Source organism: Bactrocera oleae, chromosome 2, assembly GCF_042242935.1.
Source record: "Bactrocera oleae isolate idBacOlea1 chromosome 2, idBacOlea1, whole genome shotgun sequence".
NCBI classification, from domain to species: Eukaryota; Metazoa; Arthropoda; class Insecta; order Diptera; family Tephritidae; genus Bactrocera; species Bactrocera oleae.
This window is the reverse complement of record NC_091536.1, coordinates 79,792,292-79,817,142: the sequence shown is the minus strand read 5'-3', so window position 1 is coordinate 79,817,142 and position 24,851 is coordinate 79,792,292. Positions and strand designations below refer to the sequence as shown.

Sequence of the window (24,851 nt, the reverse complement as noted above, 5' to 3'; positions counted from 1 at the left end):
TCTAATCCGAAATATTCTCAAAATTAAAATTAAAAATGGAAAATCTAATTTTTAATCTAAAATTTTCTAAATAAAAAATTCGCAACCCTGTTCTGATCGAACCAAAAAAAAAAAAATTTTTTTTAAATTTCAGTCCATTTGTCTATCTCCTTTTCCTATCTTTGAATTTACCAAATTGTTGCGTTGTTATGACTCGGAAAATTTGCACAAATATCTGTTTTTAATTTCCGAACTGGTTGACAATGGTTTTAGTCCAGAAAAGAAAATCGCTTTTCCAAGCCCATTCAAAAGTTGAAAAACGTTTTTCTCGCTAAATTAAACCAAATAATTTTGTATGCGATTGTCACCTATGAGTCGCAATATCAACTCAAAATAAAAAGCATTGGCAAGCAAGCCATCATCGCCAAACGGTTAGGAGCTCTTTCTAATCAACAAAAAATACATATGTTCATATATTCAAAACAATATAATATTATAGCGCCTCGTATTTTATTGTCGCAAAATTTATTGCATGTGTAATTTAAAAGTCCATTAAAAAATAAGTTAAAAAACATTTCAATTCAGCTAATTTATTTTTTGATTTGTTATTAGTAGACTAACTAAGCTGCAAGTATTTTAGTAAGACTTTAGAATAGGAGATAGAAATTAAAATTTTGGTTAGATATTTCCCAAGTAAACTTTAGAAGTCTTAATTCAAACATAGCTAAACATTGATATACATAACATACAAACACTTACAGCCATTGACACATAAATTGCACACTTGGTCTTTAAATAAAAAAACGGTTATTTATTTCATAAGTGTAGCACTTATGGATTTAAAGAGACATTTCACTTTAAAAATTATTAACTTTCATATTAGTAAAACACAAAATCAATAATTATTCTATTATCAATAAAAAATCGATGAAAACATCAATATCCTATATGGCAGCTAGGACACCTAAATAGCACGATCTAAAAAGAATTGACAAAAAAGTACACAAAATTATCCAAATGAATAAAAATTAGCATAAGATTGCTCATTTGGTTAGTGTTTTGTGCTATTTTCACTATTTTTAATCGCCCCTTCACATCTTTGGTTCATGCTTTCCACCAGTTTTTACAACGTTGCTTGGTGGTTGAATACCTGGAATCCTCAATTCCAGCCCATAATCAACCTAATTTTCTTCTTGTCGTGTCAATGCCTTACTACTTTGGCGATGTACTTTGGATCATTGTCCTGCATAAATGTTTAGTTTATGGGAATGGATTCAAATACAAATAGTTCCATTATATTTCTAAGTATATCCAAATGCTAATACCGGTCCATTTTACCATTTATGGTAACAATTGGCCTGACGCCATACCATAAAAACGCGCCCTTGACCATGATACTTCCAGCACAGTGCTTAATGGTCTTTTTGGTACACCTAGTGTTCAGGGCTTGACCTTGTAGACGACGTACAATTGTTTTTCTATCTGGACTCGTCCTTTGCAAATGCCAGTTGACTTTTGGTGTGGCGTTTTGCCAGGAATGGTTTCTTCCTGCTAATTCATCCAAAAGGTCGAGCTTCGTTGTGTCGTCTTTTCTGGTGTGCAATGTTTTCCCCGTTCTATTTTTTTACAAAATATCGACGAAATAATGATTGGTTCCCAAAATAAAACTAAACACACGGGAGAACTTGACACAAATTTCATAGTAAACAATGTACTTATAAATGTGCTATTTATGTGTCCACATCAAAGCAACCTTATACGCAATAAAATTGCCACGTAAAATATTTAATAAAAAGAAAACGGTACTTTTGTGCAGGGATAAGAGCTTCATAACGGTAACAAGTAGATACATACGACATTTTTAGTTTTAAGCTAATTTATGTTTTAAACAATTATATGCAATATTTGATTCGCATTTGTGGTTATTTATGTGTCCATGGCTGTATATACGCACATTAATTTTATTTTATTTTTGTTTTTTCGTTTTTTATATTATTAATTTTTTTCTTTTTCGCATGCTTGCTCGTGTAATAGTCACCAAATTCATTGTATAAAATATTTGCTCGCACAACATACCTGCATTTTGTGCATTCGAGGAGTTTGCCGTACTAAACGCACGCGCATACATATGTTCACCTGTTTGAGACACGCAAATAAACGCATATTTTGTATTTTAATTGCACTGCTTAATTTTTGGTTTAGTATTCTTGCCGATGCACACAGCACCCAGTGCATTGCAACAGTCTCCAGCACGCACACACATACATACATATGTATGTAAATATGTGGGCGCATGCACCTACATATATTTACATTTGGCACGTTGTTAATGCACGTACATAATGTGAGCTTTCTAACAAAATTGTTGATTTTGATTTTAATTTTTCGTTTGTAATTCAAACATTTTCGGAGTTTAATTATTATTTCTTTTGTTTCCCTCTTTTTTATTTTTTTCTTACAGAATAAATAGATTTTATTGCACATGTAGAGTAAAGGAGAAAGTTCGTGTGTTCACCTTGACACTTAGCGACTTCATACATATGCGTATGTATGTATGTATGTTTGAGTGTCAGAGGTGAACATTTGCAATACGTCTTTTTTAAACTCTACAATTCAGAACAATCCACTCCACAACACTTCTTCTACTCCATCCACTTGCTTGTGGGCACAAATGAGATACAACTATTTTATTTTTATTTTAGTGAAATATATTAAAGTTAAAAAATATAATATTATTATTGCTCTATAGTTATGTTTTTTTCTTTAGTTTATGAAGTATTTATCATTTATATACATACATATATACATACAAATATTATACACTTTTTTAATAACACAAATATAAGCGATTTATATAAAGAAAATTTACATATCCATATAATACATATATATGTATACTAGCATAGGTCGTACGTACATACTGGAATATGTATATATGTGCCATACAATGAAATGTATAATGTCAGCCATAAATCGAAATAAAGTCAACGATTACGTAAATATATATTTGCTTGAATCCATATCTTTTTATTTTTATTTATAAATTATATTTAAAAAAAATTCATCACATTCAAAATGATTCGACATGCATGCTTGCACCCGCCTATATACAATTAATATAAATCGGCATGAAAAAGGTGTTTTTTACAATTTTCAATAATCATTTTAATGATAAAGAATTATTATGAATTTGAGGTTATGAGGCGGTACTGCGTCGACAACTTTTTTTAGTTTATTACTTACATTTGTTATATTTTTATGTTTTATAATAATTATTATTTTACATTTAAGTTTGATTTCAAATAAATTATTATTTTTTAATCATAAAGCAATTTTATGTTATGAATTCGGTTTCGTTTGGGAGTTTGGATGCATGTATGTATATGTTACTTTTGTATATATGGTATTATTGCTAAATGAAATGAAACATAAATATATATTTGTATAAATAGTTAATTCGTGTATATACTGATCAATTTTCATCTTGTTAACACTTCTTCAAATCTTATAAGGGCTCAACTTGAGTGCGAGTTGAACAAATTATTAACTACAAACGGTTAAGCTTTTCGTTACAGGCCAATTTATATATACTGAACAGGGTCTGTTAAGTTTGCCACCAAGTTTGTAAGATCCAGAAGGAAAATTCGGAGACTCTATAAAGTATATACATAAGTAGCATGACGAGCTGAGTCGATTTAGCACCGTCAATCTGTCTGTCCCTCCGTCCGTCTGTCTGTATATAGGCGAACTAATCTCTCAGTTTTTCAGCTATCGATCTGATCCGATCTGGATTTTGTACACGTCCATTTCTTGCCAAGAAGCTGCAGCCGAAGTTAACGTTTTTTATTATTTTAAATGACTTGAGTTCGTACTTGAGAAGTCACCATAAACTTTCAAAAAACCCAACTTTTGCTTTCTATTCAAAATGATAGATGCAATTTCTTTTATATACATATATATTTGTGAAACAAATATTTGAGTGGTATAGTAAATTATAAACAACGTCTTCAATGTTCACTGTAATTGTTGTTATTATTTTTAATTTGGCGCATGTAATTGTTTATATTGAATTATTTCGCTTGCATTTTCTGTTTTTGGAGGAAATATACACTAATTTTCATATTGATGTACAGATATTAAGCTTGGCGTAGAGCTAGTTGGCGCTAAGTTGTAACAACACAATCTCATGCCTCATTTCCGATAGCTAAACTAAAATGTGCAATATTACTAAAATTTAAAATCATCATGTTTTTTAATTTCACGCCGCTGACAATGCTGCTGCATTTTGCTATGAAACATCATTGCGCGCACGGCTTAAAAAACATCACCGAAACAAATACATACAAACAATAATAACAAATAACAACATTAAAATTTAAAAAAAATTTACAAAAAAAATTAATATAATTGAAAATCACTTTTAAAACCAAAACAATTTTTGAAATAAATTTATATCTAATTGGAAAAATAAATAAAAACAAAAAACACGCCATTAGGACAAAGACGACTATCTCTTTGAAGCCCAATTACACAACAACACTGGATTGTCAAATGCGAGCTCATCAAATAGCAATATACATTTGAACACAACACCAACAAAGAGCGGCAACAAAAAGTCATCAATAGCGGCGCTCTCATCATCCAGTCCACAATTATTTATCCACAGGCCGAAATATGTGGCGACACATGACATCGACGAGCCGGCACCACCGCCCATTCCTCCTTTGCCACTCAATTACCAGAGATCCGATGGTTTGTTTTACACACATACTTTCTTTCTTTCTTTCTTTCGTTTTAACGTTATTCCAACGGTATTGTTTTTGCTATTGTAAATCGTTCATTCGAATGTACACCATTCAACTTTTACTTAGTATTTAATAGTTTCATAAGTACTAATTATAATGGTATTTTGCACGTATTTCAAGATGAGAGCAACGCAACCGAAACACGTGAGCAGAAGCGGCAGCGTGCCATATCGAAGGCTGTTCGACAAGCTGAGCTCAAGCGACTCAGAATCGCTCAGGAGATTCAGCGTGAGCAGGAGGAAATCGAGGTGCAATTGAAGGAGTTGGAGGCGCGTGGCGTTCTAATTGAGAAGGCATTGCGCGGTGAGAGTGAACAGCATAACAGCAAGTAGGTTGCCATCACAGAAAACTATTATTATTAGCAATTTACATAATACGACATAATTTTTATATACTTTTTTTGTTGTGTTTTTCCTTTTTTGCAGTTTTGACACAACTAATATTGGCAGCAATGATGAAAAACTACTCAAGGAGCTATTGGAGATCTGGCGCAATATAAAACAACTTAAGTAAGAACATATATGCAAATTAAAACAATACTATGTACCAGATAATTTATTATAAAATTATACTTTTGAAATGTAGTTTGTTAATTAATTGTAATAATACCTTCACTGTTATCTTTTGTGCTCAGAAAACGCGATGAGGAGCTGAGTATACGTCAGCAAGAATTGCAATTAGAGCATCGACATGCGCAGTTAAAGGAAGAGCTCAACTTGAGATTGTCTTTCAATAGTAAGTTGGATATAATATATACATTCGGGTGTCCGTTATTTACCAAAAGATTTCAGTTTTTGCTCAGCACAACTTTAACTAACCCTAAAATACATATATACATACATATGTATCTTGAAAAATTATATATCGCCTTCTTATTAAATATTTTTATTTTTTTGTAAGGAAAACAGCAAATTTATAAATGTATTAAATATTCTAATATTTATGTGTAATTAGAATTTGAATTTGAAATCACTTAACGGATTATCGTTGGTAAATAGTGAATTTAAAGTATTTCTAACGATTGCTAGAAAACCCTATTGAATATCTGACGCAATAATCGGCTACACAAACTTCCAATATTTGTATTAAAATTGTATTTCGTTTTATTTTCAGCACAAATATTTATTTTCGTCTAAAAATATTATTTTTTCTTAAAACGAAAACAATTCAAAATAAAAAAGACTGATAATAATATTACACAATGACTTTATGATGACTTTTGTTTATTTACTTTCTGCAGAATTAGATAAAAGCTCTGCCGATGTTGCAGCCGAAGGTGCTATACTAAATGAGATGTTAGAAATTGTAGCCAAACGCGCTGCTTTGAGACCAACCAGTTCCGGTGCCGAACTTTCCACAGCACTGAACTTTATGTCGTCGGCGCCAGCAGTCTCCGCAGATGGCATTAATTTAGTGGGTGGTGTTGCAGGTGCGTATGGAGCAGTTAATGCAGCGGTTCACAACAACGATGAATCAAATGTAAGTGCAGCAAATAGTTGCACATTAACCTTTTCAAGCACAATTCTTTCTGCATTAATTTTATTTTATTTTGGTTTTTATATATTTTATATGGCAAAATTTAATTGATTTTTCATAATAACTATTTTATTATTTAACTGGAATTTTTTTTTTTTTTTGTTTTAATATATTTTAAATAAGGCAAACAAATTACTTCAACTAAATAGCAGAAAAATTTGTGAGATTCAAAGCATAAGAAAACCAATGGTTTAGACTTATATACATATATACACATATTATATAGACTAAGAAAAAAATTATATATTACTAATGTCTAAAACTAGTTCAAATTCTTAATTTGTTTCCTTTTTAGCTTTACTTTAAATTAATTCTGAATAATTTTTCCTTAAAAGTTAAATAATAATATGTGAAATAGTTCAAGGAACAGCAGCTAGTTTTTCTAATAACGAGCTCAAGGAATAAGCTAAGCAAGAAGAAAACAAAAATAGTAATAGAAGGGAAGAAGTGCAAAAAGAACTTTCAATGGCATTTGACCACTATACAAGAAATTATGGATCAATTTGTGGTGATGATCCAAATTTTGACAGAAGTTCAAAAGCACAACGGGGTGTTATAGATGTAACAACACTTAACAAAAAATATAGTAAATGAATGATTAGAATTTTATTTGGTTTTTATAAGTATATTCATGTATATAGTTTTGTTTTTGTAAAAAATACATGTTTGGTTTTATTTTTATTAAAAACAAAATATAATTATTAGATTTAATAACTAAACAATTTTCTATAAATCTTCGCTTAACGTCATTATTTAATTATTTATATGGCTTAGCGGTGTTACTACCAATTACTTTAAATGCCAATTAACATATCATTTTTATGATTAATAATAATGACAGAATATAATCTTGAAATGTGGTTATATATATGATGATATGATTTAAATAAAACATATTAAAGTTGAGATATAAAACAAACAAAAAATGTAAGTAAAGACGTACGTATGTACGTGTGTCGCTACGGAAATGGTTTGGAAACTTTAGCTTATTTCATTATATCTATCGAATTCTTCAAACTGTTTGTAATTTTCTCTTCTTGCAAACTAATTAATATAACTTAGATTTAGTGCGGTCTCTGATAAAGTATCAACTCTTTGTAACGTATAATTTTTTATTCAATTTAATTTTTTTTTTTATTATTTGCTTTTTTATCTACTACTATCATTTCAATTTGTGTATTCATAGTTTGCTGTAATTTAATAGTAATTGTTCCTTTTCATAACGACATAAAACAAAAGCTAATCAAAATTTTTCTTTTTCATCTTTATAGATTTGAGGCAAACGCTTTCCATGGACTCTAATCGCCTCTGAACTTTTTCATGCAATTTTAAATCTTCATAATTAACACGTTTCAACTATTAATGAAAACAACCTAATATTAATAACTTGGAGACAGAGTCAATATATTTAGTGCTTAATTAACATTTCAACTTGAATATCTTCTAGCTATGGACTTTGAGATATTCGAGATAAGGAAATGTTGCAATCGCATCAAATAATTATTAAATGTTTACTACATAATATCGCGTACTAAAAACCTTGTAGTAACTAGATATAGTCAATAACAATTATATTATATAAATGTATTGAAAGTAATGGAACCCGAAAGTGACAAACATACACTAACGAAATGGATATATATATATATAACACAAACCAATTCAAAACTGGTACTTTTAGTCGTCGATACTGGCCTTCATCACAACATACGAATTCAATTAAATAAACAAAAAAAAAACACTGAAAATACAAAAAACCGTTAGCAATACGTCAACAAATATATGTGCCGATTAGTGGGCCATAACGCTTAATTTTAAATTAATTTTAATATTGAAATCCAAACAAATGTATGACCACAAAAATTTGATATACGATCGTATCGTATATATAATATACATATGTGCGGGTCCGGTATACTTTGTTTGTACAGTTTTATAAAAAGAATAGCAAAATATGCCCAATGTGCATATTTTACAACAATGTGACGTCCTTATAACCAAAAATCGAATTATTCGGCTAAGCCTCTCCTGCTCACTTAATACGCCAAATGTACGTGTATTAATTATAATTTATAGGATCATCTCTATTTTACAAGTATATGTAGTATGTGTGCAGTATTTATTTTCGTTAGCGTTAAACCTACGTGTTGATTTCCGACAGAAGTGAAGCTGTATATTTTATACGAGTATAAGTCTCTCAGTTATGTAATTGTATTTTAGTTGATATTGTAATGATGTGTAACTGTATATTATTACATTTCGTTTTTTAGTCTTTCTTGTACTAAATATCCTATTATTATTTATATATGTATGTATTTGTATGTCATTATTTTGTTAAAACACATTTTTTACATGAGATATTTTTACCAATTGCGTCAGTATGTATTTGTACATATGTATGTGTATGTCTAGCTGCCAAAGTTTAAAAAAAAAAATTCATATACACTCACGCACGATATTAAAGAGGGAAGGCAGCACAAATCCAGCGTAATCAGCACACATGAATGTGAATATATTTTATATGATATCAACTATAATTAAAAATGTTATTGTAATTATTTTATTTATACGCTACAACATACATACATACAGGCATTCATTTGTACTACACATGTATATCGAATTTACAAAGAGATGAAAACAACAAACTAAAAAATATTTACCTACATTTATTTTATTAAACTAAAGATTATTGATGAATTAATTTTAATAAAGTGAAAATTCGTTTAAATGAAATATGGTGTTTTTATTAACGCAATTCAACGGATTGACTCGGACGCAAGATTGATTCTCCCACTGACATTCGGTAACTAAAAAAACAAACTTTTTATTCTGAAGATTACTCTTACTTGATATGTGTGAATTTTAGTTCAAAATACTTACGCAGAGATTTTAGGGGCTCACATATTGTGAAAATCCGAATAATAATTTTTATGTTTTTGCATATTTTGATAGCCTATATTTTTGAAATTAGCAGACAAAAATTTTATATACGCGCTGTATTCAGAAAGTAACGAGAATCTTAGTTTTTTTTTGAATATTTATTCATATGTCTACATTAATGTTGTCAGCTTCAAAAAGAGTCCCCATTCAATATTATGCACTTATGCCAGCGCTTCTTCCAACCATCGATACACTTCTCAAACTCGATTTTTGGGATGGATAGCCTTTAGCCCTTTCAGCAATGCGCTTTTAATGTCATCTATGCTTGTAAATCGACTGCTCTTTAAGGTGGTATTCTAGTCTAGAGGGATGAATTTTAGGTAAGTTTTGAAGTGTTGTAAAAAAGGCAATCCATATTTTTACTATCCATTTTTCTATTAATTATTTAACAGTAAAGAAGTTAACAATTTGAACAATTAGCAGCTAATAAAGTGAGGGGCATGTGGCCATACGACGATTCAACCCTCGATTCAACCCTCCTAGCAATCTGAAAACAAAAAGGAAAAAAAATTAATAATCTAGAATAATGTCGCAAAGTCTGGAACTACGGAAAGTTTAAAAAACAAATACCATTTTTTGAATGTTTTGAAAATAGTAAAACTTTAAATTTGGGAATATGGCTAGTCCAGACATAAAAATGTCTATAAAGAAGAGCCTCTAAAATTTTCAGATAAATCGGTCTAGTAGAACCCCTTTAAGGTGCTCTTTGTTTTTGGAAATAGGAAAAAATCACATGGAGACATGTCTGGCGAGTATGGAGGCTGCGGCATCGTTGCAATATTGTTTTTGACCAAGAATTCACGAACAAATTCACTGCTTTATTTCTTTTAACAAATGAATATCACCAAGCTCATAAAAACACGTCTAACCTTAGCGGCTGCTACAGAAAAAGTAAGCAATGAATACAGCTGACTTTAAGCACATGTACATCAACATAAAAAAACTTTCTACAATTGGACTCCCTAAACCCGTAAAATTTTAGTTTTACAATCACCGTTATTTTTTGAACACACCGTATTATAATAAACTATTCAATACAGTGAAAGCATTATTTATGAATAAAGACGAAATTTTGTAATTTATTGTTACATAAAATCATCTTTTATAGGCGATCATATTAGGTGCGCCCCTTAAATAATACTAACATATTTTAAGATTTCGCACCTGGAATTGGAAATGAAAAGCTTTTCCTGGAGGTGAAGAACATGGTGTAGGGAACAAATAATAAAATATAAAAAAATACACTGCAAATTTCATTAGTTTCAGCAATTGCCTTTATTACACTACAAGATGAGACCATATATGTATATATATATATATTTATATCATAAATGTGTTTGTTTGTATATGTGTATATGTAAACAGCATTAAAAATAGTTATAAATAGTTTCAGTTATGCAGTATACCACGCATTAGTTCCATCTGTCTATATACTCTAAATATGTATGTATGTATGTAAGTATATGGCTTATGCAGATAAATTATATTTAAGCACTAAGAAGTCTTGGAAGTAGTTGACTGATACAACACGCTAAGCTCCCGTGTCAATTTAAAAACCCCTGACGATGTAAAAATACGGCCCACATAACGACTGAAAATTGCACTTGTGTACTTTCCCATACTCTCCGCCCGAATCTAGCTACTCATATTACGCCATCATTTGTTCTTCTTTCTTTGACCATTCTGACTTTGTGGCTTGCTTCCGCCATTGACAAGCGATTTATTACATATATTTGGCACGCCATTTGGGATACTATTCAGTTCTGTAGTGCTTTTAGTCACCAACTCTGACTGAGGATAGCCACCATTATCTGCTTCATCGTCCGATTGGTCAAAGTAATCCTCAGGTTGTATTAGCTCGATAGCACAACGACGCGGGAACCATCCACGTATTGGCCCCTTGCGCTGTAAATCGGGCATATTCAACTCTGCATCACACACTACACGTTCGCCGAACAGCCAATGTTGGCGGAAACGTGTTACTTTGATTACGTCACCAGGCTCGAGCCGAATACGTGCCTCATCAGTACATGGTGGCGACAAGCAGACACGCAAACCTTGTGAGAAGAGTGGTAGGAAGCGACCTGTTGCTGGACGTATACACCGAAAGGTTTTGGTGCGTGCGCGCTTCTCTGCTTTTTGTGCGATTTGCTCGCGCTATAAATTATTTACGCATTTAATACAAACATATATGCACGTATTTAAATAATATAATTCGATCGATAACATACCGTTAAGGTGTATTGGTCACAACCTTCCAGCACAGGCCATACAATGCCTTGACCAGCTGCTACAAGCCGTTTGCTGAACACCTGTCGTAAATTCTCTTGCCAGCCCAAATCGTAAGGATACACAAAATCATCATCGTCTGGATTGCAGTAATGCCTATAAATTGCCTTCTCCACAATCCACATCTCGATGCTCGTCTGATTTTTTAGAATGGATTTAAGCTACAAATCATCAAATTCAGTTATTGAGCCAAGACGAAAGTATAATATTTATTTACCTGTATGTAGAGCAACATACCCAAGGCAATGACAACACCGATCGCCAACCCGGTGGCTATAATAGTCATTATAATGGTGGCCATTGTGAATTGCACTGTGGCCAAATGCGCATAGCCGTGCGTCAGATACCAATAGCGATGTACACCGCGATAGAAGGAGAAGCCCAGTATTATGGACGCTTGAAAACTGCCTAAAATGGCGAACGTGAGAAAGTATGTGAAATATGCGTGATTTGCCCAGCCCACACAGTGATTTATCCACGGGCAATGATGATCCATTTTCTTAACGCATCGATTGCCTAAACATCAGTTAAATTGAAATTTTGAAATAAAATCGAATAGATTCAACCAAGGCAAATTATGAAACATTGACTTACATTTGCGACAGTGGTGTGAACGGGGCGCTTTGTAGCCTTGACAAATTTTACAAAATTGTAATTGATCGACATCATTCGGATTCTATAGAAAAATTACGTAAATAATAGTTATCAAATATCTTCGTGGTTATACATATATATTCTATACTTATTTTTAATTTGTGGGAAAAGGTAATTAATGCTGGTGAGCATGTAATTATGGAAAAATTAGTAATTTCAATTTGCAATAATTTGTGGATTCTAATTTTTTTCATAAAACAAAATGGCATTTATAGGAAAAAAATACGACGTTAACCCTTATGTTAGTAACCAACTTTACCGACGTCTTTTAGCAACCGGGGCCCACGATCTGAGTATTATTATTATTTGGTTTATTTTATTATATAAAATATTAATAGTCACTGACAATTTAAAAAAAAAAAATAACGTAGAATAAAAAAAAAAATTTTAAAAATGAACTCACAAATAGCTTTCTTTTAAGTTAAAAAACGACGATTTGAGAGCTTAAAATGAAATATTGAATTTTTTTAAGCTTTTCACACAAATACACCGCGGTTACTAACATAAAAGTTAAGACAGTACTTTATTATACATTGAACAGCTCCGAAAACAACTCACTTGAACCTAACCAACCAAGCGAAGATTAAGATAACTGCTATAACAACATACCCTGAACACTCAGAACGAAACGTCGGAGACATTTTAAAATAAAGGGTTTTCCAGTAAGTGATATGATTTAAAAAAAAAACACACACTTATTGTTAGGGAAATTTAAATGTTTTTTATTTAATGTGAAGTACAATCGATACAATTAAGTTCTGAATATAACATCATGCAAATGTCCTCCACGACTTCTTTTGCAAAAACGAATGTAATGGTTGTTTATGAATAATTTGTGGATTTTCTTCGCACCAAAATCGCCAGTTTTTTTTATTTACCGCACCACACAGATGAAACCATCAGACCATAAAATGGCAAAAGCGCACGAAAAGTTGCAATTAAAGAACGATTAATTTGATAATAAAATTGAATAATTTGTAAACGTTGTTCTTGCGTTTACCTTTCCATGATGAAATTGTAAACATTATTGAATACAATAAAAAAAAAATAACAGTTTATGACATATTAAAAATGGCCGAATTAACACTTAGAAATCATATCATCCCTATTGGAAACCCCAATATACACGTATGTATGTAAATGCCGATTTAGCCGTTTGTCCGTCTGTCTGTATATACACGAAATAGGCTCTCAGTGTTTGAGATATCGAACCGAACATTATTTACGAAACATCGGTCGCCTTCATTTAGTATAGCGCATTTGAGAAAGTCATCGTATGCCCTTAATATTCTCTGAACATGATTTACATAATAAGGAGTGACTGCATTTTATTTGTAATGATCCAAAACTCCATGAAATCATGAATATTAATATATTATTTTAGAACGTGAGGGAAAGAAAAGGTATATAATATTTCAATGTCTCTAAGCATATACCTTTTGATTTTTGATTTACCGCAATGGGTGGACTTTAGCGGATATTAGCAAGCGCGCCAAAAACGCCTCTGTGTAGTAATCCAAATATTATAGCTTAATTGGCCGTAGCGTGACAGGTGTGGACTAAAGTGCATGTGGAATGGTTTATAAATGCAACAAAGTCGTATTTTAAGTAACTATTAGGTTGGCTTAATCAACATGGTTCTTATTCCTTTTAATAATTATAATGCTACAAGGATATTAAAGTTAATAAATTGGTAGTAAAAAATTCGTAGTTAACACATACATATGTGTGTATGTAAATATATGCGTCCTTAGTATTAGTCTCGTAACAATAAATGCAGTCATTTGTTAGAAAACACGAAGTGTTAAAAACATTCACAGTCGCGTGTAAGAAACTAATAATTGCCACCAAATTGAGACGGAACTTGAAATGCGCACCATTTCGTGCAGCCGGTACGAGACCGCTCCGCTCTGCTTCGGCTTGCTTCTAGATGTTTATCGAATGTCACTTTTGGATGGGGTGTTCCGGCACTACAAAGGTAATCGTGCGGTGGCGTGCTTTGTTTACGCTAAATTGCAACGTTTACTAAGTACAGGATCAAAAGTGCCAACATGAAGGATTATACACGCGAACATACAAATGTACGAAAAATATGTCTGTACCTACATACCTGGTGCAAATTTTTATTATATACTACAAGTACATACCATATGTATATATATCACCAACACGTGTGGGCCTACATTTTTTAATTTCAATTTTAAAGCATGCTCGTAGAAAAAAATTTGATATAGTAATTGTACTATAAAAAAGGAGTGCCGTCTTCTAAGCAGTATTCTCCAATATATCGTAAATAAAATTCACCAGCCGTTGGGGGTAACCTAAACCATTTGGCTGTCATTCCATCGGCATGTTCTACCTAACCGGAACGAATCGGAGTAACCGAATAAAAGCGAAATTTATGTCTGCAAAATTTAGTGCTTCTATAACAGGCCAGTTAGATAATTTCGATGTCAAATAACTTTCGTCTTTCCACACAAAAAGGGTCTAGATAACCGCCACAACAACAACAAGTTACTCCTGCTGCGATTTAGTTGGCCAAAAAAATCAACCAATCTAACCACGGTGTTAAGAATTTTGTTTAACGCTTCGCAATATTTCTCAACCTCAAAAACGTTACAATTGTAGAACATTGAAAATACTAAGGTAATGGTAGGAGGTGGCATCTATAAAAATTTTTGCCTACAATTAACTGAATTGTCCTCATGGATATGAATACAAACATATGTAATTTTATAGCCGCACTTACTTTTGGTTTCCATTTTTTAGGCAGTAAACCAGGTCCTGTTAAAGTCGCCATAACATAGTTAAACGTGGCTAATGACGATAGCATCAAAAATAGTCCCTGGTTAATAAAGCCGCCCAAACTGGCATTCGGCGGCCACCACATTGAGTTCATATAAAGCGCAGTTAAAGTTATTACTTTTATAATGCCTGAAATTTGTAGAAATATTAAAAGTTAATTGTTGAATTATGTCAACGCTAATAAATAGTCCTTACACACAAATAGTCCGTACACATATATACATACATACTTAGAATTATATATTGTGAGACTAACAGTACGTGTGACTACCGTGAACATAAAAAAAACAGCACGCATGGAGAATTCACGCGATACTATATATGTACATACATATATGCATGCATTCCATATACCATAAACACAAGATTAGAAATAAGGAAGTAGGACAAAACAATTTCTTTTACTGGGCACACTTTGACATAACAGCAATTCACGGCGGAAGCAAATTTTGTGGCAAATACGCAAAACCCAACTGTTTTTTATTGTAACATATATTAGTGCGTTCATTCATTAAATCAGCGACCTTACCTCTCCCTGGAAAGCTTTACGAGTTGGTTACATTTTGAACACCACTAAAGCGCAACAAAAGCAGGGATAGTCGGTAGTTAAGCAATACTACGCGCACGGAGGAGGAGATTTTGTTTTGGGCAACCCAATCTTGAAGCACTAATTAAGAGGGTAATTTGCAAGTAAACTAGTAATGAACTTATTATAAGAAAAAAAAACAAAAAAAAACAAATGTGTAAATATAAATATCTACACTTTCAACATCGTAAAAGAAATTAGTGCCTTGAAATGAATAATTTCCGAAAACATCGACACGGAAATTGAATAGTTCACACCACGGTGGTCCTTAAACTAAGTTATTTCTCATCTTAACTGCCAATTAACTTATATATAATTAATGTCATCATTTTTCGCAATGTATATATAATATAATATAAATTATTCTGATATCAACTCATAAAACCAGTCGTAGAATGAAGGAGATGGTATCGACTGTCTGCTTTGCAAATTTATATACAGACAAAGACTCTAATGCCAATACTTTATGCCATCTCTCTAGCCACATTGATTGACCATAGGTCATTTCTTTTACATCGTTATATCCCTTTATAGGAGTATGTAACTTAGACTAGGTACTTACTCAATGCCGTTAACGGACCCCAATGTAAAAATCTCCACATCCCTGATAAAATAGTACTCATTATTGTAAACTATTGGAAATATTTTGCAACAATTTTTTGTTTATATTTTTCGCCAATTCAAGTTAGACAACCAACTAGAATTATTTTAATTATTTTAATAAAACCAATTCACAGAAAAGCGAAAACGCTACTGATGTACGAAAGGCGAAATATGTAAATCATAGAATGTCAAAAGTAGCACATACGAAAACATCTGTTTCGTCATCAAACAGGGTAACCAATATTCTACAACTCCATAAAATGTTTTACAAGGAAATAATTTAATGTATTATTTACCACATACAAAATCTTTTAAAGTTTACAAGCAATTGGTTTCAAACTTTTGTTAGGTCAATATTGTTTATCGTATTGCTGTTAAGTTGTTTACTAAATTTGTAATCAAAAACTATTGCATACTATTAGGCATAAATCCAGCGATTTTCATACATCGCTTATATTTATCGATTATGATAATAGAGAATGAAGGAAGGTCTATGTTGATGTTTATTAAAACTTTAATGTGTTGTCTTCAAATCACTTTGATTATAAGGTGAAAAATTCAGCCGCAAATAGAACATTTAAGATTTTAATATCATCTGCATTTAAAGTTACAGATTAGATTTTTGTTGCAAATTCTAAAATCAAAATATGTAATAGATTAATCATTAGCAGAGAAGTTGTGGCAGTATTGAAAATATGGCCACGCCAATAGTTTATTGCATTCAATGTGAAGTTGTGGAATTCGTTTTCAAAGCATAAAATTAGGTAAATTTCGTATTAAAACTAAAAAACACCAAGTTAATTAGATACAATTTGTCAGTATAATATGTACTAAACATAATTTAAAGTGTAAAAATATATAAATAATAAGAAAAGTGTGCAAACAACATAGAAAAACTAAATATGAAAAGAACGCACTGGGGGACGCACATATGTGTGTGATGGAATTTGTCTTATCAAAACATAATTTCTTACACTAATTTTCTTTCTGAAATTAAATTATAATAAGCAACAAACATGAGCGCTTAAAGTACTATCGTTCATGAAAAGTATGCTATTGAAATGGACAAAAATTAGAAGTATATTAATTTTGTGATTTTGTTCGAAAGTTGCCACAATGGTGTTCACTTTCTCGCACCCTATGAATGAGAGTGTGTGTGTGTGATAGCGTAGAGACTTGTTGCATTCGTTCTGTCGCCGATGTTGAAGAAATGTGTGTGTTCGGTTCATTGAATACGCGAAGTTCAGTTATGTATGCTTGTGCGCCTCAAGATCGGTTTGTTTCTAGTATAAATTTTCAGAATGTGTGTCGTATATAGTTTACTGCTTCTAGGCGTTGCTGACGTATTCATTTTTTCGTAGTTAGCCCAATTTTTAATGTACACAGTGCCTAAAAATTGATTAAGAAATAGAACACTTATATTAAATTAAGAATGACTATTCCAATGATTTAATAAATCCGTTCCTTCAGGAAAATCATCAAAGTGTGTCGATTTGGTACGAATTTGTACTTACATAAATGTCTATGTTAATGCACTACTTATCGTTTTGAAACAAAAAAATTGTAATATACATATATGTATATAAACCCAAATATTTAATTCTATTTGTATCTCTACTTCTTAAAATGGAAATTTTAGAGTATTTACTTATTACTTACGTTGTTATAAATATTTATATGCATTTTAATTTCAAGAAATATGGGGGATTCCAACAAAAAATCAAGCCCTAAGGTCAAAGTACCTGTGAACCAAACAAGTCCAAACAACACTGTAAAAATCTTGAATGATCGCGCCTCAAAACGTGCGAAACCAACCAGTACGGAATCTAGTCCACCGTTAAAGCATGTGAAGCTTTCTATTGGAAAAAGTAAAATTACTGTTGAAAGTAATGATGACATGGACCACTATGTATTGAAAACCATAAAAGACGAGGCCAGTTTGGAGGGTGGGGAAACAATAGCTTTTGTATTAAATGAGGAGCCAAAAGATGTTACGAGCGCTGCTGGAGAAGTAGCTGAGGAGCTCCAAATTAGCGAGGAGGAAGCCGATGATACTGATGGGAAAACTGATGTAATGGAACATGTTTGCGGCAAGTGCTACAAAACTTTTAGACGATTCAGTGTAAGTAGATGATATTACACTAATGTTTTTTGTGATAAAAGCAAACAATCTAATTTACTGACTCTTATTCTAAATTAGGGTCTCAAAAATCATATGGAATTTTGTCGTTACGATAGTGGTTATCATTTGCGCAAAAATGAAATGCTAAAAAATCTTGATAAAATCGAAAAAGATGCTATCACTATGGAGAAAAAAGATGTCTGCTTTTGTTGTGGCGAAAGTTATGACACATTCCATGTATGATTTAATAATCCCTAGTATAATATATGAAGTATATTTTCTATGTTAATTTTTATTTTATATGTTTGTCATTAGTTGGGGCACATTAATTGCCCTGATTGTCCAAAGTCCTTCAAATCGCAAATGAGCTATGAACGCCACATTTTCATTACACACTCCGAATTCGACACCTACCCATGTTCAATTTGTAATGCAAAACTGCGCAGCGATAATTTATTAAAACTCCACGAAGAGCAGCATAAAAATCGAGGAAAACCGTTTGCATGTAAAATATGTGGAAAAGACTTTACTCGCGCGTACCACCTTAAACGGCATCAGAAGTATTCATCTTGTTCAGCGACTGGAAATGACTCCATGAAGTGTAAAGTCTGCGATAAGGCTTTCTTTCGGTTGGATAATCTTCGTGCTCATCTAAGGCAGCATTTGGGTACACACGTTACCAAGAAGCCTGAATATAGATGCCCACAATGTAAAAATTGTTTTTACAGCTTATCTACTTTAAAGTAAGTGAAATTCTCCAAATACATTACAATTTAAATAGTACCAAATGTAATTTCATTTGTAGCATTCACACTCGGACGCATACCGGAGAGCGGCCTTTCGATTGCGATTTATGTGAGAAGAAATTCCCCACTTTAATTGCTCTGAAAAAACATCGCCGCTACCACACTGGTGAAAAACCTTACACATGTTCTGTGGTATGCAGAATATCTAAAACTTCAATTGAAATTAGAATCAAAAGTATGTCTTTTACAGTGTAATCAATCGTTTGCTGTTAAGGAGGTGTTAAACCGGCACATGAAGCGCCACACGGGTGAAAGACCACATACCTGCCCGGATTGTAATAAAAGCTTTATTCAGGCATCACAGTTGCGAAGTCATGCACGAACGCATATTTTACCGTTCGAATGCTCAGAGTGCGATCAGAAATTCAAGACGCAAAAACAGTATGTTCGATTTTTTAAATATTTATACGAAAACTTACTATAAAACTAATATAAAAAATTTCAACAGCCTCGACAAGCACAAAAAGACTCACATCAAGAAATGTTACGAGTGCAATAATACTTTTACCGATCAGTCTCAACTGGAGGATCATATGGCAAATTTCGTGCATAAAAGTGAGTTATTTTTAAGCTTCTCTGTATCAATTGAAACTATATAATATTTCTTCATTAAAATCAACCAAAACAGCTAAGAAAGCAGTTACGCGTAAATCCACGAGACGCAGTCGTACTAATTGCAATGTCTGCGATCAAGACTTCAGTACCGTGAAAAATTTACAATTTCACATCCTCAAAGTGCATGAGATGGATCCCGAAGATTTCGTTAATGAAAAACCGAAAGAAAACGAAACAATTAAAACTAGTGAAAACGTTTACAAAATCGAAGGAGGAACATCAAATGAAATCCAGATCCTTAGTGAAACAGAGGGTAATGCAGCCATTATGGCCGCTGGCAGTATGAACAGCAAAGAAATTTACAACAACAACGAAGGCAGTAAAGGTGGTTTGGTTGTGAAAGAGTTCATCGTGAATGATGTACCTGCCGCTGAAGAAACAGAAATGGTCCTCCACGACGAAGCTTACACAGTTATACCACTAGACGGAGATGGTCCCATAGAAACAGTGACCGCTGTCACTATGAGTCCTATTAACATATCGGCAGAAGTTAAAAAAGAACGACGCAAATCATTAGCTGAATCACTGGCGGTGGCTATTGGTACAGACACCGTTACATTGAAAGAGCCAATACAATTGAATGAAGAAGATATGAAACTGAAGGAGAATGTCCGCAAATTACTGGATATGTTAGTCGATAACAAAACTTTAAAGAAATTCGGCTGGCCAACCAACAGCGAAGAGAATGTAAGATTCACTATAACCTTATGTTTATATAAATATTTGTAACAATGAATATAACAGTATAATATATTACCACTTTCTAGGTTTTATGCCGTGTCATTGAAAATTGCGGATATAACTTAACAAAAGATGCAGAAACATATCGAGAATGTGATTACGCGACGAGAATGCGAGAATATGTTAAACTATTATTTACCGTAGTGATTCATAATGACTCCATAAAGGAGTTGTTAAATAATTATCCCATCGATGAGGTAGTTGAGTACGTGCTGGGTAACGATGACGACGAGGACGATGATGGTGATAACGATAAAGATGATGACAATAGTAATATGAAAAATTAGCAGAAAATTTATTGCTACAGAGATCGTTGCCTTTGTTTATATTGAACATATAGAAACAAAACTTATGATAGTGAAGTTGCCTTTTGACGTCTAACATTTTCAATATACATATATATAATGTTATGTACAAATTTAAGTACACGTATACAAACTTCTTTACTATGAATAGATTTATACCAGCATCAAATATAGTATGTACTATGAATAAATTTTTTATCACTGATATGAAGTTTGGTTAGTTGTGGACACTCGGTTTTGCCGAAATGAATTACATTTAATTTTTGTAAAATATTTTTCCAAGCAATAAATAACAATCGAATTGAAGTTATGAAATAACAAACCTAATAATATGGAGTTTTAATGTTTTATTATCTTGTTATATAAGTAAAAAAAAAAAAATAGTTACCTTTTTCTCTTAATATACAATACAATATGTTATTAATATTTTATATATGTATAAAAATATTTACATAGTAATCATAGTAAATATTTACATAGTAATTATTTTTTAATAAGCTGTTTGAAAAAAAAAAACTTCTCCACTTTCGAAATATTTTGTAGAAAATGTAATTGTTCTGTTCATAATGGTTTACAGCAACTATAAAATTTTCCAGAGAAATATTATATTGTATTCGTAGCTGGACAACTTATGCTGGCAAAAACGTTTTCACGAAGAGCGATGGTTTAACAATTATTGAAAACTGCGCTTGCATTATTAAGACAAATTAACATATTTCATAAAGTCATAAAGTCACCGAAATAATGTCATATGAAGCATTCTTATTGTTTTTAATAAAATATGGTTCCTTTTCAAATAACGCTGAAGGGTATTGGTAACAACTTGTACCTTAAACATTGTAACGACATCTATATGTGTGTATGTACATGTGCATGTTACCAAGTCAACGAAAGGCCATAACTGAAACACTCCATATGCGCATGTTGAATTCAACAAAATAACAAATGAAAATTCAGAACACACATAACTGTGAAACGCAATCCATTTCGCGGAAAATTGTATATAAATAAAAATTGTAATTTAATAATAAGATATTTAAAAGCAATGGGAGAACTGGACATAGCTGTGATAAAATTGACCCAGCAAACACTAGGCAAATATCTGAAGAAACCACCCTTAACGGAGAAGTTGCTAACAAAGCCACCTTTTCGCTTTCTGCACGATATCTTTAATGCTGTAAGTAGTTTGAATTCTTGAAACCACATGCATACATACATACGAGTATGTTTGTATTGCTGACCTAATTTCGTATATTTTTAGGTCATTAAAGAAACAGGTTGTTTTGAGGGTTTGTACACGGTCGAGGAGCTAAATTCTGATAACATCAAAGATCGTGACGACAAGATGAAGTTTCTGCAGAAGATGATTGATGTTATAAGTAAGTAAAAATGTTAGAGAAGCAAGTATGTTCGAGTCCAAAGAAGATAGGAATTAAAGTATATATGTAACTAATATTTTATATAATTAAGTATAAAACGAATTTCTAATACATAAATAGCATATATAACTATTGGAATTGTTTAATTTGGTTCAATTCATTGTTCACAGAAATTACATCGAATAAACCTCTTGCTGTACGGACCTCAAAAATAGTGGCAGGTCAAGAACCGGAAAAGACCAATGAGCTACTTCAACTAATGGGTGAGGTGATAGAAAAGAAATTAGACTGGAAAAATTCTGTCGAAGAAGTTCTAAACAGCAAAGGGACAGTGAAGACAACAAATACTACAAAGTCGAACGTCAATGTAAAACCTGTTGAAAAAAAGAATAAAGATAAGGTTCAAGAAAAGTCCAAAGATAAAGAAGGCAAACCAAAGGATACCAAAGCGAAGGATGTCAAAAAACTATCTAAATCAACCACGCCTTCGACCAAATCTGAAAAACCGGTTAAACGAACTCCAGAACCAACACACAGATCTACGGAAGTTCGCGAGAAAAATAAGCACGGTAAAGTGATGCAGGAAGTATCTAAAGATACAAAGAATAAGGCTGGAAAGAATGCTGAACAATCCAAGCCTCTAAAGCATAGAACTGACACTAAATCCAAAAGTCCATCGCCGATAAAAGAAAAAGAATCTACTAAAAATTTGACAAACATAGAGGCTACGATCGCCCAAAATACCGACTCCTTAGAATTTGGACCGAAAGTAATGGAGAGAGAAGTATCGTCACCTAATCAAATTAGCTCAAAAGAAAATCAGCGACGTAACAGCAAGGTTATCGGTCAAGAAATAATGACGTCTAAAAATTTATTGGATAGTAATTCTACAATAGGTATGAGTACAAGGATAATGGACGCCTCCATCGACGTTGGAAGTAGTAATTTAACATTGAATATAAATACAGAGACTATGAATGAATCAAATGGTGTGGAAAGTCGAAAATCTTCGGCGGGACCTAAAAGAGCATCTGCAAATAGTCGAAGATCAAGCGCCAAAACAGCGTTACGTGAAGAGCTCGAAACTCAAAAACCAGAACCCAAAAACGATAAGAAGAATAATAATGAAAATTTAGACGCGAATATATTAAAGAAAACAGTAGATGAAACTTTGGAAGCGAATCTGCGACAAAAGCAGGAAGAAGAACCTGTACAAAGTTCGGTCACACAATCACAAACACCAAAAACGATACAAAAGAAAAGTCCCACACAAACGCCAACTGCGGTGCCAACCCCAGCGCAATCTACACCGGCCGAAGTGCGACGCGAGTCAACATTTACACGTGAAAACTCTCGCGACAGCAGCAGCATTAACACAACTAATCGGCCACGGACTTCATTGCGTCCACCGAGTGCACGACCCGCCTCAGCACGTCCCGGTGCGCCACGCAGACGCGATCGTAATGTAGAGATAGTATTGCAGCCCAACGATCAAGTGAAATTATCCGGTATCAACGTAAAATTAGAATCTTTCGGCGACTTAGATGATGACGGTGAGAATTTAGTTGTTATTGAGGATGCCAATACGGTCAATATTGCCGAATCCGCGAAAGAAATGATGCGTGTCGATGTTACCGACATGGGAAGTAAATTAGAACAACAGGGACATCTAGTACAACAGATACTCGAGACGCAAAAGGAATTTATGCAGCAACAAAATGGAAATAGTTCCGTCGAACGCAATGAGAAAGTAACGCACTAGAGTTCATATAACAGTTCTAGCACTAACAGTTATAATTATTTATTTACAGGATATAGAATTGACCAACAATTCAGCTGTACGTCAAAGTTCGGCGCGCCAAATGAATAGTCTGCGTGACATTATACAAAATTTGACCAAGTCGGTAAACCCATTTGGCAAGTTAATGGATTTCATACCTGAAGATATCGATGCCATGCAATTGGAGCTGACCATGTGGCGAGACACGTACACACAAGTGGCCAATGAGCTTAGGCGCGAAAAAAGGTATTAATTTTGTACTTCAAGTATAAACTCTCTGAAAATACTGATAAGGCGAATTACATGCATAATTTAATGACTGATATGTTCTTTGGTTTATAGCCTCACTGAGTCAGCTACGGAGCCGATGAAAGAACAACTTGTGCAAATTGAAGCGAATATCAAGGAGTTTATGGAAATGATCGATGCGAGTCGTATGAAAATTTTGCAAAATTCTGAAAAAATATTAAAAATGCTTGCAGAACAATAAAAATACCGAAAAATGTATGTACGTTTAAGCAATAAATAATATACATATTCAATGTTGAAATCTAGTCCGTCGTGAAAATATATTGTAGCATCATTAGAAGTGTCTAATAGGAATCCAAAAATTAAAGAAATCCTAAAACAAGAAAAATACTCTATCGAATAGACGGGGGAGCTAAGTGTTTTATCAACCAGCAGTGGACAAAAACAAAAATAATCAATGTATACTCCTACGTACAATTTATCCTTTGATTTTTTATATAATTATATAAAGCACTAATATTTGAACAAACCTTGGCCAGTCGTTCGTTTAAATAAATATATATTTTTTTCACTTTTTTTTTATTTATATTTATTATGTATGCATCTTATTTTGTTAGTAAATTGCCAAAAGCTGCTTTAGTAACAATAGCGTGT

The 24,851-nt window shown here is 32.6% G+C and overlaps 4 protein-coding genes and 1 long non-coding RNA gene across 15 annotated transcripts in view; 3 read left to right on the top strand and 2 right to left on the bottom strand.

The window, feature by feature from the left end:
• The window catches only part of Mical (Molecule interacting with CasL), an 83,484-nt gene extending 74,428 nt beyond the window's left edge, over window positions 1–9,056 (top strand). For 3 of the 9 annotated variants that reach the window (XM_070105800.1, XM_070105803.1, XM_036369200.2), the window contains 6 exons: window positions 4,476–4,731; window positions 4,905–5,112; window positions 5,210–5,293; window positions 5,419–5,519; window positions 6,025–6,263; window positions 7,592–9,056. In XM_070105800.1, the coding sequence (XP_069961901.1) occupies window positions 4,476–4,731; window positions 4,905–5,112; window positions 5,210–5,293; window positions 5,419–5,519; window positions 6,025–6,263; window positions 7,592–7,597 (894 nt within the window). In that variant the 3' untranslated portion in view covers window positions 7,598–9,056. Of the gene's footprint in view, window positions 1–2,440; window positions 2,996–4,475; window positions 4,732–4,904; window positions 5,113–5,209; window positions 5,294–5,418; window positions 5,520–6,024; window positions 6,264–7,591 lie in introns of those variants that run through there. The other 6 variants (XR_011394909.1, XR_011394910.1, XM_036369279.2 and 3 more) reach the window with 4 other exon arrangements.
• Window positions 8,298–9,657, bottom strand: LOC138855793 (uncharacterized). Its single transcript, XR_011394911.1, has 2 exons — window positions 9,204–9,657; window positions 8,298–9,130 (listed from the first exon to the last, which is right to left on the bottom strand). It is a non-coding gene; the product is annotated as an uncharacterized lncRNA (long non-coding RNA).
• An 857-nt stretch (window positions 9,658–10,514) lies between these two features.
• Window positions 10,515–16,364, bottom strand: LOC106615170 (palmitoyltransferase ZDHHC6). Its single transcript, XM_014231264.3, has 6 exons — window positions 16,160–16,364; window positions 14,956–15,140; window positions 12,147–12,228; window positions 11,770–12,068; window positions 11,495–11,713; window positions 10,515–11,420 (listed from the first exon to the last, which is right to left on the bottom strand). Exons 1-6 carry the CDS (start codon window positions 16,218–16,220, stop codon window positions 10,920–10,922), a joined length of 1,347 nt encoding a protein of 448 aa, XP_014086739.2. The 5' UTR covers window positions 16,221–16,364; the 3' UTR covers window positions 10,515–10,919.
• A 461-nt stretch (window positions 16,365–16,825) lies between these two features.
• On the top strand, window positions 16,826–21,119 carry su(Hw) (suppressor of Hairy wing). 3 transcript variants are annotated; one of them, XM_014231357.3, is made up of 9 exons: window positions 16,826–16,964; window positions 17,896–18,322; window positions 18,401–18,559; window positions 18,638–19,065; window positions 19,128–19,260; window positions 19,319–19,509; window positions 19,577–19,683; window positions 19,757–20,430; window positions 20,511–21,119. In XM_014231357.3, the coding sequence occupies exons 2-9, from the start codon at window positions 17,900–17,902 to the stop codon at window positions 20,769–20,771; spliced, it is 2,376 nt and encodes a 791-aa protein (XP_014086832.2). In that variant the 5' UTR covers window positions 16,826–16,964; window positions 17,896–17,899; the 3' UTR covers window positions 20,772–21,119. The 3 variants fall into 3 exon arrangements, with proteins under 3 accessions (XP_014086832.2, XP_014086833.2, XP_069961900.1); XM_014231358.3 differs by lacking the exon at window positions 16,826–16,964 and adding an exon at window positions 17,058–17,248; XM_070105799.1 differs by lacking the exon at window positions 16,826–16,964 and adding an exon at window positions 17,357–17,696.
• Window positions 21,120–21,303: 184 nt separating this feature from the next.
• Window positions 21,304–24,516, top strand: IFT54 (intraflagellar transport 54). The gene is made up of 5 exons (XM_036370125.2): window positions 21,304–21,966; window positions 22,051–22,168; window positions 22,339–23,918; window positions 23,980–24,194; window positions 24,291–24,516. Exons 1-5 carry the CDS (start codon window positions 21,835–21,837, stop codon window positions 24,436–24,438), a joined length of 2,193 nt encoding a protein of 730 aa, XP_036226018.2. The 5' UTR covers window positions 21,304–21,834; the 3' UTR covers window positions 24,439–24,516.
• The last annotated feature ends 335 nt before the right edge of the window (window positions 24,517–24,851 follow it).

Excerpts from the sequence above, each read along its gene's own strand:
- LOC106615170 (XM_014231264.3), bottom strand. The coding sequence starts at position 16,220 with ATGAGTACTATTTTATCAGGGATGTGGAGATTTTTACATTGGGGTCCG. Across the intron at positions 15,141-16,159 it reads GGGTCCGTTAACGGCATTGA|GCATTATAAAAGTAATAACT; the intron begins GTAAGTACCTAG and ends TACAAATTTCAG. Across the intron at positions 12,229-14,955 it reads CTAAAAAATGGAAACCAAAA|AATCCGAATGATGTCGATCA; the intron begins GTAAGTGCGGCT and ends ATTTTTCTATAG.
- IFT54 (XM_036370125.2), top strand. The coding sequence starts at position 21,835 with ATGGGAGAACTGGACATAGCTGTGATAAAATTGACCCAGCAAACACTA. Across the intron at positions 23,919-23,979 it reads CCGTCGAACGCAATGAGAAA|GATATAGAATTGACCAACAA; the intron begins GTAACGCACTAG and ends ATTTATTTACAG. Across the intron at positions 24,195-24,290 it reads GAGCTTAGGCGCGAAAAAAG|CCTCACTGAGTCAGCTACGG; the intron begins GTATTAATTTTG and ends TTTGGTTTATAG.